Source organism: Diadema antillarum, unplaced genomic scaffold, assembly GCF_040938485.1.
Source record: "Diadema antillarum isolate AM-2024a unplaced genomic scaffold, OU_Dant_1.0 seq00001435_RagTag, whole genome shotgun sequence".
NCBI lineage: Eukaryota > Metazoa > Echinodermata > Echinoidea > Diadematoida > Diadematidae > Diadema > Diadema antillarum.
In genome coordinates this window covers 330,275-346,751 of record NW_027272185.1, presented here as the reverse complement: position 1 = coordinate 346,751, position 16,477 = coordinate 330,275, and the positions used below count along the sequence as shown (strand labels likewise).

General features: G+C 38.9%; 1 protein-coding gene across 1 annotated transcript; it reads left to right on the top strand.

Annotated features, from left to right (window-relative positions):
- Window positions 1-1,282: 1,282 nt before the first annotated feature.
- On the top strand, window positions 1,283-16,181 carry LOC139709428 (monocarboxylate transporter 9-like). Its single transcript, XM_071621396.1, has 4 exons — window positions 1,283-1,485; window positions 9,798-9,928; window positions 13,122-14,408; window positions 16,036-16,181. The coding sequence occupies exons 1-4, from the start codon at window positions 1,283-1,285 to the stop codon at window positions 16,179-16,181; spliced, it is 1,767 nt and encodes a 588-aa protein (XP_071477497.1).
- Window positions 16,182-16,477: the final 296 nt, after the last annotated feature.

Sequence of the window (16,477 nt, the reverse complement as noted above, 5' to 3'; positions counted from 1 at the left end):
GAACGTTGCTCGAGGATCAATGTTTCACATGAAGTATAGGTGAAAGACCCTCCTCATATATCATTTTGCTTCCATTCCCTGCCATATAAGTGTAGATCATATTATTCAACTTGCGTATATTGAATAAAAGTATAGCATACACAAGACTAAAACGCATAAGGGGCCTGTTCATATGCCATAAATCATGTATTTCTTGAATGTGCCACCGTAATATTACAATATCGGAATATCTCTCAAGTGTATACAGCCATCAAAAGATAGTTAAAAACGACTACCTGCAAAAATGATCTCCATACATCGAGATACATTACGAAAAAAACATCAGAATCGGAAAATGATGATTATGAAATATATCCCAACATCAAGCACGCACAGACACAAACATGCGCACACATACGCACACAGACTCACACGCGTACACACACACACGCGTACACGCTACTGGAATGTGTAAGCAGTGAAGCAATTTTGGCCCCTTGAAATCGGTGGCGCTCTCGACGATTTCCTTTGGTCTTTGTTTTTGTCGTTTGCATGTTTTTCATCATATCATTTTGCTCACATCCCTGATAGCCCTCCAAAAGAGCAGTGCTCAGTACACCATGGTCAAAGTGTCTGTTCGCACACTCAGCTTGCGATGTCATACGACTTTTCAACTGACTTTAAACGTCTTAAACGAAACGGTGTGTTAAATCCTACGTCATTCGATCTTTATCTCTCGGGTAGGTGGTAGGAATAACTGCAACAAATATCATATTGAAATCGTCTGTTACAGATTGACTACTGGATTGATTTTTGACTTCGGATCTTTTCCGGCAGCCTTAAAGGCAAGATGACAGCTCAGATCGGCTAAAGAGGTTGAGTATACACCGTATCTTATTCATGATGGGAATGGAATGCTTGCTTGACATTTTTGAACTATCACTGCAGTTAAAGTGATTATGCCAATCTTTGGAAGATTCAACTTATGGGGAAGCGGTAGACGTCACGTTGCGTATTTTTGAAAAAAAAACCCACACACATACACACTAATCCGAGCTATACTTGTAGACGGGTAGCCTTTAACACTTCAACGAACAGACCTCCTGTGAGCGCCGGGTTTAGGACGTGCGAGGCGCCGGAATGAGCCATCCGCATTGGCAGCGGATCAATGTATTCTCGCCTTTGTTATCACTTGGATGAACAAGAAGGAAGGTGCCTTGAACCAACAGTCTAGGAACTGACCAACAATATCTAATTGCAGTCACAGACTGTCACTGGACGTGTGTCGTGCGGGCTGTGTAGGATGGCGTGCGGAGGTGCCAGGCGCTGGCTCGTCGTGGCCGGTGCGATGTTCGTGCTCTTCCTCGAAGCTGGAACGGCCAAGTCGTTCGGCGTGCTCCTCGTCGACGTGACCCGAAACCTCAACGTGTCGACAGGATTCGCTGGGCTCGTCTTTGGTTCTTCGCAGGGGCTCGTGTATCTCCTCTGTAAGTTCAGCATCACTATGTAGGCCTATATATACGTCTTTCATGACGTTAAAGCTATGCTGCTACCACACAGTATTATGTATTTGTTGTGCGATAAGACTCTCCTAGCATGGGACTAGCTCAGGGTTACTTTTTTTTCGGGGGGGGGGGTGGGAGGTGGAGACGGGGCGAGGGTTTAAGTCATACCGTTAAAATCATGCCCCACCACGCTTACTTTCTTTCGAATATTATGATTCGATGACCATAGTGAACTATATAATTGGTTCAAACTGTTCGACATGTGAATTATCTTTGTAACCTCATTCAATAACGTCTTAACCCTAACTGTGTCAAGGACATTGGAATGTGTGTTTAATGATATGGGTTTTTTACATTTGGTTTTTATATTTGGTTTTGGTTTTATTTCTGCACTTTTCATCATTCGATTAAAAATAACATCATGAATGATATTTTCTTAACATTTTCAAAACAAACTAACATAATCAATAATATGTTTCAACATTGCGGACGAAAGTAAATACAGTGCAAACATAACTTACAAATCTCCTATCAACGATCATAAACGACGCCAGCTAAAAGGGAATGCTTATAAGGTGAAAAATGCATCAGACCACATATCGTAAGTGTGTGCTTGAAATGATAGTGGCCTGAGGAAGTGGTAGTGGAAAGAAGAATCGAAAAAGAGAGGGAGTGTTAGGTCTGATATTGTGAAAGGTGCATCGTGCTAAGTGCGGAAGTGAATGGACCTCAAAATAATGGATAACTACGAATAAAAAAGGATTCAAAAATAATTGCATGAAAACCATAATGCAAATGAGATATTTTCTGCGCCAATTACAATATAATATAATATAATATAATATAATATAATATAATACGATATAATATAATATAATATAATACAATATAATATAATATAATATAATATAATATAATGTGCTCTGTGCCAATTGGCACCCCAAGCACACAAAGTGTTTGTTTGTTTGTTTGTTTGTTTATTTATTCACCGTATAAGATACAAAGATAACAATGATACAATACAACTGGAATATATAACTGAAGATTATATAATATAGAATATTCTACAAAGTGTTAAGAATAACACGTAAAGGTCATCCATAAGGTCACACCAGGAGAGGGGTAAAGGTGACAGTATGAAGTTATCAGAGTATGTATTAGTTCGTTAGTACCGTAATGCCGTGCACTAACTTGTTTAAAACTGATAATACGTATTTGAACAAGATATTTCAAACATACAAAAGACATGAAAGTGCGATAGTCTATACGGCATACCATAGAGCGGGACATGAGGGCGTACCAATAGAACCCATGCCCCCTGATACAGAAAATCTTCTGAGTGTGGCCTTGTATTCCTTCATTCATACCAGACTAAAGTAAAGTTGTGACAGGTGAACAAGAGAGAAGAGACGTGTTATCATGCATGGTATTAGGTCTGACATCATTGAAAATTGGTTGATCATTCTCCAAGAAGTCAACTATCAACTGATGTTTTATAAAGGTGTAGGTTTGCTACTGAGATATATATCAAATATATGGGCATTTCCGTATCAAGTCTACAATATCAATCGCATAATGCAATAATTACAATTATTATGACAACAGTGTTAAACAAGGACCGAACAGCTGTGAACATAAGGCGTCTTTATCCATGGTGACCGCATTTATCGCGACTCGATCGAGATTAAGTGCTGAAATAGGATTGTTGAGTTGAGCTAAGATCACAGATTTCACGTCATCAAGGATGGTACAATAATAAAAATGAGCAATAGAGAATCGCTCAAGCTCACAGATTATTTCATAGTACGTTAAGGACAATGGCAATGACAGATCGCTCTCCAGACCGACACAACATAATTTCATGAGCATTTCTTATTCAGTTTATAGCTATATGACAATACCTAAAGCTGGTATCTCACTGAGCGGCGAACGTTTGCGAACACAGCGAATTTGAGATTCGCCAACTTTTCTGACGAATGTTTGCGAAAAATCAAGGTTCGCTTCTGCCATTAGCGACAGTTAGCGACTTTTAGCGATGTTTAGCGACAATTAGCAACACTTCAGCGAATGTTTGCGAAAGTGTTTGCGAAGCACAGGTGGCGACTATTAGCGACTGTTAGCAAATGTTAGCAACAGTTTTGCAAATGTTAGCGACAGTTTTGCAAATATTAGCAACTGCTTGCAAATCCCTTGCGACAATTTGCGAATGTTTTGGGACCTGGAAAAGTACCAGGCGATTATAGTGAGACCCATAAAACGAACGTACAACCTTCCACTGCATTCAGATCTCTTCTGACTACCGTTCAAGATGGATTTCCAGAATATGGAAATGAATTTCTGCCAAGAAGAGGCTCAACGTGCTGCTATCCTTGAAGAGCTGCTTTGCCTGGCTGCTGCTACAGCTATCGTGCAGCTTAAGAGAAAGAAGATGAAGAAAAACAAGAAAGGAAGAAGAAAAGAAAGACTGTTTGGGTCAGAGAGTGGTTGTTGCAGAGGACAGACTTTGGTCAATATGAAAAGCTTTTGCTGCAATTACATGATGGAGATGTCAAGAGCTTCAAGAACTTTCTTAGAGTGGAACCTTGCCTGTTTCAGGAGCTTTTTTATAGGAACCATATGGTTACTTGTTCGCTAGCAGTGGCGAATCAAATAAAAATGTTAGCGACACCGTATTACGACCGTTTGCGAATTCTTACGAGTGTTTTGCGAATGTTTGCAACTGTTAGCGAAAATACAAATTCGCAAAGAAATTTTGAACATGTTCAAAATTTCTTTGCGACAAGAAAAACTGCTTTGCGACAATAAAAACTGTTTGCGAACTTTCTTGCAACTGTTAACGAACCTTTTGCAACCCTTTACGAACCCTGGCGAAATCCCAAATTCGCTATTACGTTCGCAAACGTTCGCTGCTCAGTGAGATACCCGCTCTACCATTTCAGACCTCAGCTGAAATCACCAATGCTTTGATAATTCAACTTGCAGCATTTAGTAATTAAATATAACAGTGTAAAATACTGTTCTATCTCGTTATCCCCCCATAAAAAATATACATATATATATTGAATACCTTTTCCTGGAATTCAGCATATTGCGAACTCACATTTAATTTTATTTTGTGACAGATGATTTGCCTGTGACAGGGCGAATCGATAAAATCGTTTGAATATTTTTTCCCCTTTATCTCTGTGTTTTAAAATATTTGCAATGATGCTCACATCTGAATGTTTGGTTGCTTATAATTCAGTTCAATGTCTTCATGAGTGAAAATGATATCATAAATTCTCTGCCTTGCAATGATGTGTGTGTGTGTGTGTGTGTGTGTGTGTGTGTGTGTGTGTATGTGTGTGTGAGATAATCCACTGAAAAGTTCATTTGTCACTTCTGTAAACGTGTAAACACTTGTCACTATGTCTATTTGCTGTTGTGTCCACTCGTATAGTCCTACAACACTCTAAAATATTGAAGGGGGTCTCTTGAACGACCTATAGACTTGATTGATTCTATCAATATTCTTCATGAATTTTGAATGCTGCTGCTCGTTTCGTGGAAAGAACGCGCGGTGACGAATCGGTTTGATTGAATTTAGAATTCATTGTGTACAATTGAAATGGCATAGTTCTTTCTCAGAACTCGTGTTAAAGCTCAAACGGATTATGAATTGAGAAACAAAAGTCACCATAATGTTTCAGGACATGATGGTACGAAGCAATCCAATGTTTTTTGGACGATATATAGGATTATTAGAGCAGATAATTCTCCATAGAGAGAGTGGACGTTGTATGCTATCAGAAAGGCAAAATAACCACATTAAATTTCTTTATTTTCACCCCTTCTCTACTATTGTTTGGCAGGAGCGGGAAAACATATCCGTGGCAAAGCGAAATATAGATGATAGGCATCAAAAATTAAGAGACATTATCAGAGGTAGTTGAGGTATATGACGTCACGATAGATCTGTAGTAATGGTTCAAACTATTGGAGAGAAAACGCGGTCTGATTAATATCGATTGCAATCATTTCCACCATATTAGCAACCCAGGCGATTTGGGTTGCTATCCGATTTCCTCTCCCGAAAGAAAGAAATGCAAGACACAAAAACACACACGCACACACACATGCACACACACACACACACACATACACAAAATCCCTGTCCCTATTTTCCTCTCTTTGTCTTTTTCTACTTAAAATATATATACAATTTATTGTATAGATTTGTATTTTAATATGTAAACCAACAAGGAGTAAATTGTGTAATTTTGTCTGCATTTATCTTTTCAAAACACTATCAATTGTAATATAATATTTCAAAGGAGCCCTGATTCATAAGGAATACAATTCAACAAAATTTCCAAGTTGGCTTGAATAAAACGAGTAACCTCAGATGAACAAAATGATAAGGTTCATCGAAATGAGACCTAAAGTAAATATTATGTTACAGAAGTGTGACGTTTCGTATATTATGTCTCTATCGAATATAATAGTAATATTCGTTGCAAGCACGCACACGAACTTGAATAGGCGATGCTGTAATTTCCTCCCATTGTGCATTAAAAAAATATTACAAAATAATGCCCTGGTCAATAGCGTGGAAACTTCCACTCTTTTGAGTCTAAGTTCATCGTTTCAAGAATATTACAAGATCGTTTTACCTCAATGCGAAGAAACGTATTTTGTTCCATGTCATGTCAACAAAGAGGGTATTTATTGCAGATTTATGTACGATTTGATGGGAGACTATTGAAGCAATGACACTATCACAAACACAGAACAACAATAACATCAACAATATCGTACTTATATAGCGCTCTTACAACGAGTGAGGATGTATCACAGCACTTACAAAAGAATATCAAACTTACATCATGTACATTAAGGTGTATAAGGGGAAAGCAACAAATGGAATATAATTATGAAATATACATAATTAATCAATCAATTTCACTATTGAAAAGGAAAGTCTTAAAGGATTTTTGGAAAACTGCTATAGAGATGGTGATTCCGAGTACTCTGGAGGATCTGATTTCATATTAGGCGTGGGGAAGGATTTTGTCTCCTGTCCGAGAAAGAGTCCTGGGTTATATAACAAGGTTGTTTCATGAAAACATGTACAAGTTGTGAACTTGCGTAACTTTAGCTTTGAAGAAACGAAAACATGTAAAGTTGTAAATTTGCATAACTTTGAAGAAACAATTACTGTTATTCTTGAACACTAAGTGGAAATGCACAGTAAACACAAAAGGGCGAACGACACCCCTGCCTCGCATAAAATGGAGGCACGTGGAGAAATGGACGCGTTGATCGTATAATATAAACTAGCAGTAGAATCAAGATTGATGATGGAACGTTCACTGATCACCACCTCCGAGGCGAGTAGGTTGGCAAAGAAGCGATTAGATTTCTGTCGGCAGCCGGAATATCCGGGTTTGAGAATATAGTATATTGATATACTCCATACCTAGGAAGCATATGCCCCGGTATTGCCGCATAATAAACGCTTTATGGTTGTGATGTCAAGGGAGAGTGTCCCGAGTTATATTTCTTATTGCGTCTGCTCTTATAAATGTACCTCCTCGCAGAACATGATATTGTTGTGTTCAAATTGCCGAATTTGACCTTGTAAGTATGTGTATTCAAATTATTATTCTTTTTTAAGGAAAATGGTTCACCTTACACAAATAATTGATATCCTGTAAGATTATAAAACATGTTCGCGTAGCAATATCTCTGATTGTCAATATGATCAAAATTCTTCTTTCCTTTCATTATCTGTCCAGTGCTTCTTTCTGTGTTAAGTATCTGTAATTAAGTATGATATATCTCACAGAATAAATTCTTTGAGTGGTTCACAATATACAAGAGTGCTTTTTAGTGGACCTCTCAGTTCTTCCCCCCCCCCCCCCCTCTAACCATAACGTCGTACTTTGCCGGTATGCATGCATTATATTTATTTGTTAACTATCATTTATTTTTCAGACGGCCGAATGTATGCAAATAATACAATTCCTGATTTATTCTATGTAATTTTAATGTTGATGGAAAAAAGGAACGAAAAATGAAATGAGTTGAATTGAATTCTGCGTGTCGCATCCGGTATCCAGGTTTTAAAAATCATGACTACATGTATTCGTAGGTTGTCAATACATAGAAATGTGAAGAAATTGCATAGTTGCAAACATTGGGCAAACTTGTCTATTACATTTAGATCAACCATACAACTTCGCCTCTTAACTTCGGAGTGCCTAACGTGTAAAACGTGTCAAAGACTGAATAATGCTACAAAAATTAAATGCCCGACTTCAAACACAAATAAAGAAAAGAACACTCAAAGAGAACTTTGATCTGGAGTTCGAATAGTCATTTATATATTCATATAACGGCTTTATTATTGTTTAAACCAAGATACAGGTTTAGTCACGGCTATTCTCTCCCATTCTCTATCAACAATATCGAAAAGTATTGGTGTTCTGTACAAATTACAATTTCTTCCACAGAATATTTTAAAGATGCTGTATTATTCGTTTGTTTCAGTTCACATAAAATATTGTAGTATTGTTTGGGGTTTTACTACAAAGAAAAATATTGATCGTATTCATAAATTACAGAAACGCAGTATTCGTTTGATAACCAACTCTTCATATTTAGCTCCCGGTAAGCCATTATTTCTTAAGATGAAAAGTTTACCTGTTCAAGAATTTATTTCTTTGGAAAGTATGATTTTTATGTTTAAAGTTTCCAACAATGTTCTTTCTGAAGTATTTCACAACCATTTCACTTTGAATTGTTCTATACACAATTATAATACCAGGAATGCAAAAAATATTCACACACCATTAAACCGGATTTCAAAAACTCAATCCTCCATTTTTTACCATGGCCCTATTCTTTGGGATACTCTTCCTCCAACAGTCAAGAGTAGTAAGACCTTACGTCAATTTAAAAGGCTTTATAAGAAATATATTTTTGATGAAATGTATCTGAAACTGCAAGTATAAGTATGCATTGTTTCCACCTCTGCCTCTTTTCTTCTCTTTTCATTGTATCTTTGACCTTTCTTTTATCAATTAAATTTGTATGATAATTGTTTAGTTGAAATGTATTGATAATTGTTTGTAGGGGATCATTTCCAACAAGCCTCGTGTGTGCTTTCTATATGATCCCTCCATTCAAAATGTATAAATGTACCAAGGCAATTGTGTTTTGTAGATGTTATGTTTTGATATGGAAATAAATGAATGAATGAATGAATGAATGAATTTTACTTACGAATCTTGAGTGTAAAAAGTATACGTGTTGCTACTGAGCACAGTCCATATACGAATCAATCTAGTCCAGTAGACGGTTCCATGCATAGACCATTCATAGTACACGACCCGGAAAATGTGTTACATACAAGTTGTTGTTGTTGTTGTTGTTGTTGTTGATGATGATGATGATGATGATTCGTGTGCCAGAAGGGTTTTGAAGTATATTTAGCTCTGTTGCCATCTTGGCAACCTTTGCCAACTTTTTATTAGCCAAATTAGCCAAACCATATAGCATGTGTATTATAATATGTAATAATCATACCGCTGGTTTTAGTTAAGAAAGCCAGAAAATACGGATATAAGACGACTTTTCAAAGGAGTTTCTATCACTAGGATTCAATTTAAGATAACAGTTTCTATATTGAACTATATTGTAAGATTTGTTGGTGTTTTAAATAGCATAATTAGCATAATTACTTAATTTGCATAGGTACAATATAGTCTTGCAGATTATACCATATACCATGTACATGACGTGGAAAAGTTGTTTAAAAAGGTTTTTTGTTGTTCTTGTTGTTGTTGTTGTTGATTCGTGTTGTAGATGGGTTTGAAGTAAATTAACGTTATTTACCACCTTGACAGCCTTGGGCAATTATCTTTATCAGTCTAATTAGCACATTCAGCTAGTAAGCAAAATATGCAATATGCTGTTACTTTTAATGCAGGTAACCTGAAAACACGGATGGGCCTAGTACAACTTTTTGGGGTTTTCCATGTCAAAGGAAAATCCTTGATAAGTTGTATCATCTATGTATTCAGTCTATCCAGGTAGGCTAATAAAATAGTTGATCAAGCTTGCCAAGCAGGCAGCCCATATAAACTTAATTGATATCCGTATATATAGAACACAAATCACAAAAGAAAACCTTGTAGGGCCTACTTAACTTTTCCGGTCCGACAAATTTTTACTCGACTAAATGAGTTTATGTCATTGTGCGGCAAGTGACCTCTCAGAACAAAACAAATCAAAAGATAACAAGTATTGTTTTTTTCCAGCTCTTTTCAGCACGCCCCTGCTAAAGCGGTTTTCCATGAGACAGCTCGCCATGGCTGGAGGCCTGATTGGCTCCGTGGGCCTCATGTTTTCCTCTCTGGCGGAGAATGGCTCCCAGTTCGCGGCGGCCATTTTGATCTACGGTGAGTAGCCCTGTACCGCCACCAACCCGTTTCATAGGTTACTACAAAACTCACGTTAGCAAATCCATACAGGTTAAAAACACAGAAACACTCTCAAACACACGCACACACGTCATGAGGAAGGGAATTTGCATCAAACCTTGATAGCGTTCATATACAACAGTCAGTTGTTTCCGTTGATTGCTTTCTCATTATGATTTCGTATGAAGTAATAAACCCTATCACTATCGCGGTTAACGTTGTCATGTACATGTAATATAGCAATGGAATATTTAGAATATTATCCCGACATGGTTAAACGAATTCAAATCATTTAGTTATAACGATAAAATGGTTGTTCCCTTTCTCTCCTCAACCCCTTGCAATCGGCAGATATTACGACTGTCATTAATCACACCGGATGATTGTATCCAAAGTAACCATTACAATATATCCTGGTGAGTGCGCACATATTTCTTGTGACATACTCCCCAACATTCCTGCTAGAATTACTTACGACATACACCATGTTCTGAACATTAGGAACCCTCCAGTGCCGTACGGAGGTTCAGGATTGATGGATGGCTCAAAATAGTCCTCCGTCTGAGCCTTTGTGGGTACTCTTGCCACCAATATAACCTTGCTTTTGGCTATACGTATTGACATTGCAATATCACGGAATGATAGACTACCTTGGCAATAAAGGCTGGCAGGGCTTCTCCATATTATTATTGTTTTGGAGAAGAAGACGTTGCACAAGGAGCTGTTATTTCCTACAGCATTCCGAAGATGCCTTCATTGCTCGATCTAAGTGGTTTTCTATTCCGACGATTCTTTGAATTTCTTTGAATGACCATTAGGCAATGTTAGGAGGCTGAGTACGGGGACATGTTTTATTGAGAAGCTTATAAGAAATGTCATATCTAAAGATTGTTTGTGTTTTTTGTTTGTTTGTTCGTTCGTTTGTTTGTTTGTTTGCTCGTTTACTTGTTCGGTGGTCCAATTTCTTTGTTCATAAAAGATATAATTATGTCATTGTATGTAAGGGGATTTCACAATGTCTCTTTTGAGGCGGTTGTAGAAACGGGTACCATGCAACGGCGAAATGATATGTCAAAACTTATTGGAATGTATCATTAATCTTAAATACAATTAATGACAAGCAATTTTAACCGCCTCATCACATGGTTTGCAGTCGATTACGATACTTTTTTGATGAAGTATCTATTTATCTGATGAATTTTCAAATACGAGTGGAATTTGACCAATCCATGATGATTGGGTGACAGTCATCTTGACATCTTTAAGACACAGGAACACGTGATCTTTTGACAAACTGTAGACAATCTTCATGCAATCATACCTGAGGGCACATCATCATTTATTTTGTTTTCTTCTATCAAAGTCGTCTGATGTGAAATTCAGAGAGAATATTGGGTTTCATTTGAGAAGTTAAATGAGCTAGTGGTCGTTATCTGCACGGCCCTAGTTGAGTGAGACAATACATTTCTGAAAGACAAATAATGTTTATCTTCTGGTTTGTCTTATAATGCTTGGTTGCCGTCATAATCATTCATCTATAAGGGCAATATAATCTCACTCCATGTTCAACTTGACCTGACCTCAATCGATAGAGTGAAATCAATTCTCAGAATAGTAGCGTTTCGTGAAAAGGTGTCAATATTGAACGCAGCCGCAATCGCAGATTAGATGAAGTGATGATGTAGTCACATCACCATTCATCCATCGCTTTTTACATTAAAAAACAAAAACAAAAACAAAACAGGTATTACAAAAATCATGTGTTTGGTCGATGTTTCAGCAGCTACTAGATTCTTCTTATGAATGTCTGAATCACATGAGCTTGATTTGGGTTCATGGGTTCGAGGCCCACGAAGCCTGACACTTTGTCCACATTGCTGCTCTCCACCCACGAGTATAAATGAGTACCTAGTAGGATGAAGCTCCCCAGGGAGTAGAGAGTGAGCAATGTCAGTGCTAGTTGGAATAGGCCTATCCAGTGACCGGGGTGATTATTATACAAATGATGCACAGGATCGAGTGCGTTAGTGGAGGCGTATAGCGCACTCGAGGGTATTTACAATTGTGAAACATGCACGAGGCGAAGCCGAGTGCATGTTTCACTACATTGTAAATACCCGAGAATGAGCTATACGCCTCCACTATAACGCCACGAAATAATCCTGTGCATCATTTGTTTTATAAAATGGGTCGAAAATTCGAAAACTAACAGCATTTTCAGCGTTTTTCACGTACCTTTGTGGGTCAAGACGTCCGAAGATGTTCGTCCCAAACATTTACGCACGTCGCACTCGGAAATCCCGCACATATAAGTATGATGGGGGGGGGGGGGTGGGTTTCCGGACACTTAAGTTCCCGCATGAAAACTGACTTATTTTACGTAGAATATGCACCCTTTACCTTAAATACTTGATATAGACTCCTCATATAGGCCTACTAGACAACATACTTTGAAAACGGCGTGAGAATTAACCTGCTAAATCGTTGGATTTGCCCTTCAAAGTGACTCCATGTACGCGTCCGGTCCCACAACGCTTGGTCTACTGTACTGTACGTAAGAGTATACGTACGCCACACATGTTATGCATGTACCAGTATGCACAAGGGAAGAAAGGCCGGCCGGCCGGCAGCCCGAACTAGAAGATGTTTACAGGATTGACAGCGCGTATGTATGCAATTCAAAGGAGCCGCCGCGCGCACAGACGATCGGCAATAGGATTTAACACGCAGTGCAATGGGACTAGAATAACCAAAGCACACGTGACTCATTTCAGCGCTTCCTATTGGCTACATTCTTGAACCCATTTTATAATATATAGTATGCATGGTCATGATGGTATATATGCGCCTACAGGCACTCAAGTATTATTATCATTATCAACATGATTTTTATCATTAATTATTAATGTTATTATCATTATCATCGTCATAATTGTTATTATTGTCTTCATCATCATCATCATCATCATTCTTACCTTTCGTGTAGTCACAGCTCGGTAATTAGGCCTATGGCACAGCAATAGTGTGATGCAGAAAGTAGAAGATTTTTCTTCCTAGTTTCAATGCGAACAAAGGAAACTTAGTGAAAATCTGTGTGTTCACTCAAGTCGGTAGGAGACTTGGAAGACAAAGACATGTTTGAACAAATCTCATTTCTCCTTGCCTTCCACAGGGGTCGGCTACAGCGCTCTTGTGATTCTGGCGAACGCATGTCCTGCAGACTACTTCCCTGATTCCTTCCAAGTAGCCTCCAGCGTCCTCATCGCAGGAGGTGGCATAGGGAACATGATCCTACCGGTCGTCACCCAGTTAATCACTGACGCTTATGGCTGGAAGTCGGCTCTCTTGATGCTAGGGGCTCTGAATCTCCACTCCGTCGTGTACGGCGCCCTCATCAAGCCCTCGAAACCTCAAGGGCGAGTCGCTGGTAACAATCCCGAACACGCTTACAAGCCGGTGTTCCTCGAGGAAGCCAAGTGGAACGAGTCTTCTTTCGTGAGCGCGAACATAACATACTCCAGTACGATAGCAACCTCTCTGGAGGTCGAGGACTGCCTGTGTGATGAGGACAAAGAACAAACGCCCTCGATGGAAGCAAACGTATCTGCTTCGTCTTTGGAGTCGTCAGTGAATGAAGCCGATTGTACTTACTCGTCGATCTCGAAAGGGGATCGTGTAAACTTCACCATTGCTCCTGTTTCACCGAGAGATGACGAAAGTGAAGACAGCTGTGCATCTGAAAGTCAAAGCTCACCAAAACGCGAAGATATGGCATCAAGAGTTTTATTCTTGGCGATGGATAGTTCAGAGCGAGGTAGGCCAATAATGTCTAAGTCGTCACTTGTAGAATTATCTACGCAAAATTCGACGGGGCATTCCCCTCGCACGAGGACGGTCGTATTACAATACGAAGGTCAGTGCAAACGACAATCGCAGACGTGTTGTTCACCGGTAGCAAGACGCGGCTTTACAACCTTCCTCAAGTCATTCGATTTTTATCTCTACAGAGATTTCCCTCTCGTATTCACCGTGCTCTCTATCAACGTCGTGCTCTACGCCGTCACCTACATCGCCTGGGTTGTTTTCCTCATCCCCAATGCCGAGGCCAAGGGCATTCCGTCGGATGAGGCTGTCTTCTTGGCGACGATCGGTGGCGTTGCCGACATCGCCGGCCGATTCGTCGCCGGATTCATTGCGGAGAAGGTCTGGATGGATAACGATGCTTTCTACGTCGTGATGAGCGTCGTGGCGGGAGTGGCATTCCTCATCAACTACCTCGCCTCGTCGTTCTGGTTCCTGGGAATCCTTGCTGCCCTCAACGGCTTCACTCTCGGAGTGAAGACGACCCTGATCAACATCCTAGTGAAAATCAAGATTCCCGACGACCGCTTCAAGGCGGCCCTGTCCATCATTTTCTTCGTCAGTGGTGTCGGTGCTCCTGTCAGTGGAATCGTTATGGGTGAGAAAGCAATTAATTGTTTGTCTAGACTTCAATTTACTCATCAGGTGCTGGGGGAATTTTGGTACAAAACTATCATCTTGCCATCTTTTAATCGGCACATTTGAATTTCACTGCAGATCTCTTAGACAAAGATTAACCTACTAAGATCAAACGATTAAATTCATATAATCTACACAAAATCAGAAATAAATGCACAAAAATGTTCCAATTTGAGAGAGAAACAGAAACATTAGTCCTCTTCAAGAATCTTGCTAACTTAAGAGACAGTTATAGATATAGCTTTTAAAAGTTTCTCTTAAAAATTCTGCAACTGACAAGAACAACCACTATCAAACTATAAAAGGTTTCATTGAATGAGGGTTCTTTCTAAACTTTATGAGCCACTAACTACGAAAACTTCAAATCATAGTAAAAAGAGACAACGCCAAACCACGGAAAAACGATTTCTGTGATATGATCGGTTACATGCAAAGAAGAAAGAAACAGAATGTTTTGAATTTTTTCATAAATTAATGTATGGAAGTGTTATTGAAGACAAATAAAGAATTCTGGCAAAACTTGATGAGAAATATGTGAAATTCAAACGGTTTTGTGAAGTTACAAAAGCATTTTTCTAATTTGAGACGTTCCTGGGTCTTACTGATGAATGTATGGAAAGATTCAAGTTTAAATAGTTGATTCAGGCTTTTTTAAAAAACATTTCCTACTATTTTGACACTAACTTTTACATTCAAGTGAAAACAGTTAGACCACTTTATCTGAAATCAACCTATCAACTACTACTCTATTTCTGTTTAGCTTCATCTTTGTGACTGATTTTTAAAATGACATTTCCTATCAATTTCTCGACGGTATGGAGTGCGTCCGACAAAAGGTCATACTTTGATTGCTTAATTACGTTCGGCTCTGACTTATTGTGCATGCAGTGAAAGCAGGATTTTTTTTTTCCTGTCAAACATTGGAAACATAATCTGGAGTAATGGAGACCCAGACGTTTGATGGGTTGCTCTCTCCTTCTACTTTTTCTTCGAATTGCCTCCTTTCTCCATCCTTTCCTCGTCAGCTGTTTGGTCTTTCTTTTGTCTGCACAGACAGCTTGATGTAGTCTACGATAAGCAATTAAAACAATTTGGAGCGGATGGAATAAACGATCGACAGGTGGATTTCAAAATCAATTGACGGGCACATTTGACTTCCATGAGCATTCCTAGCCTTCCTATGTGAACATGTTGTACACACGTCAAGTATTTTTAATTAAAGGTTAATATCTATACCATGTCTAGTGCTTGTAGTTGAGTTGCGGCATAATCACAGATCTAGTAATCTACGCCGAGGACAAAAGCCAGTCTGTTTCCAAACTTGGCTTTATTCCTGATATAAAACAACGTCCTCAATGTCATCAAAAAGGATGCATGTACCATTATATAAAAGCGGTAAGGTATCATAATAGATTTTGGGCTTCATTAATTTCCTTGAACGAACAAAGGAACATACAAGAGAAACATACAAAGATACAACAATTGGGCAATGAGAGTGTGGTATGCGAAGGAAGAGTATGATGAAACGGATGGAAATGCTTTGTCACACCAAGGTACGCAATGTATCATTCTTCCCTCTCCTTCAGGCGCCATTTTCGACGTGACGGGGTCGTACAACATCTCATTCTGCATCGCTGGGGTGGTGGATTTCGCAGCTGCGGCCGTGATTCTTCTACCCCACGTGAGGTGCTGCCGCAGGGAAACCTTTGGACACCGCACTTTGCCCGACTGACGAATGAACACCTTTTGTTTTTGAATATCGAAAACTTTCAATCTTAGTTCCTGTTAGTGTATCACATGTACACATAACACACATGCACGCGCACACACAAACTGCATTTATCCTGTTCATTATATGCACCTATACTTGCCTGTACTCTCATATACAAAATCATGTGTTTGTGTGTGTGCGCGTGTGTGTTTATATAAGTCTATCATTAATATCTGCATTTGCATTATCCCATGTATTCAAATCGTTACTGTGCGTAGTCTGACCCTGATTAATTCTGAAACATAGTTGCTGTATTT

Excerpts from the sequence above, each read along its gene's own strand:
- LOC139709428 (XM_071621396.1), top strand. The coding sequence starts at position 1,283 with ATGGCGTGCGGAGGTGCCAGGCGCTGGCTCGTCGTGGCCGGTGCGATG. Across the intron at positions 1,486-9,797 it reads TGTAAGTTCAGCATCACTAT|CACGCCCCTGCTAAAGCGGT; the intron begins GTAGGCCTATAT and ends AGCTCTTTTCAG. Across the intron at positions 14,409-16,035 it reads TGTCAGTGGAATCGTTATGG|GCGCCATTTTCGACGTGACG; the intron begins GTGAGAAAGCAA and ends CCTCTCCTTCAG.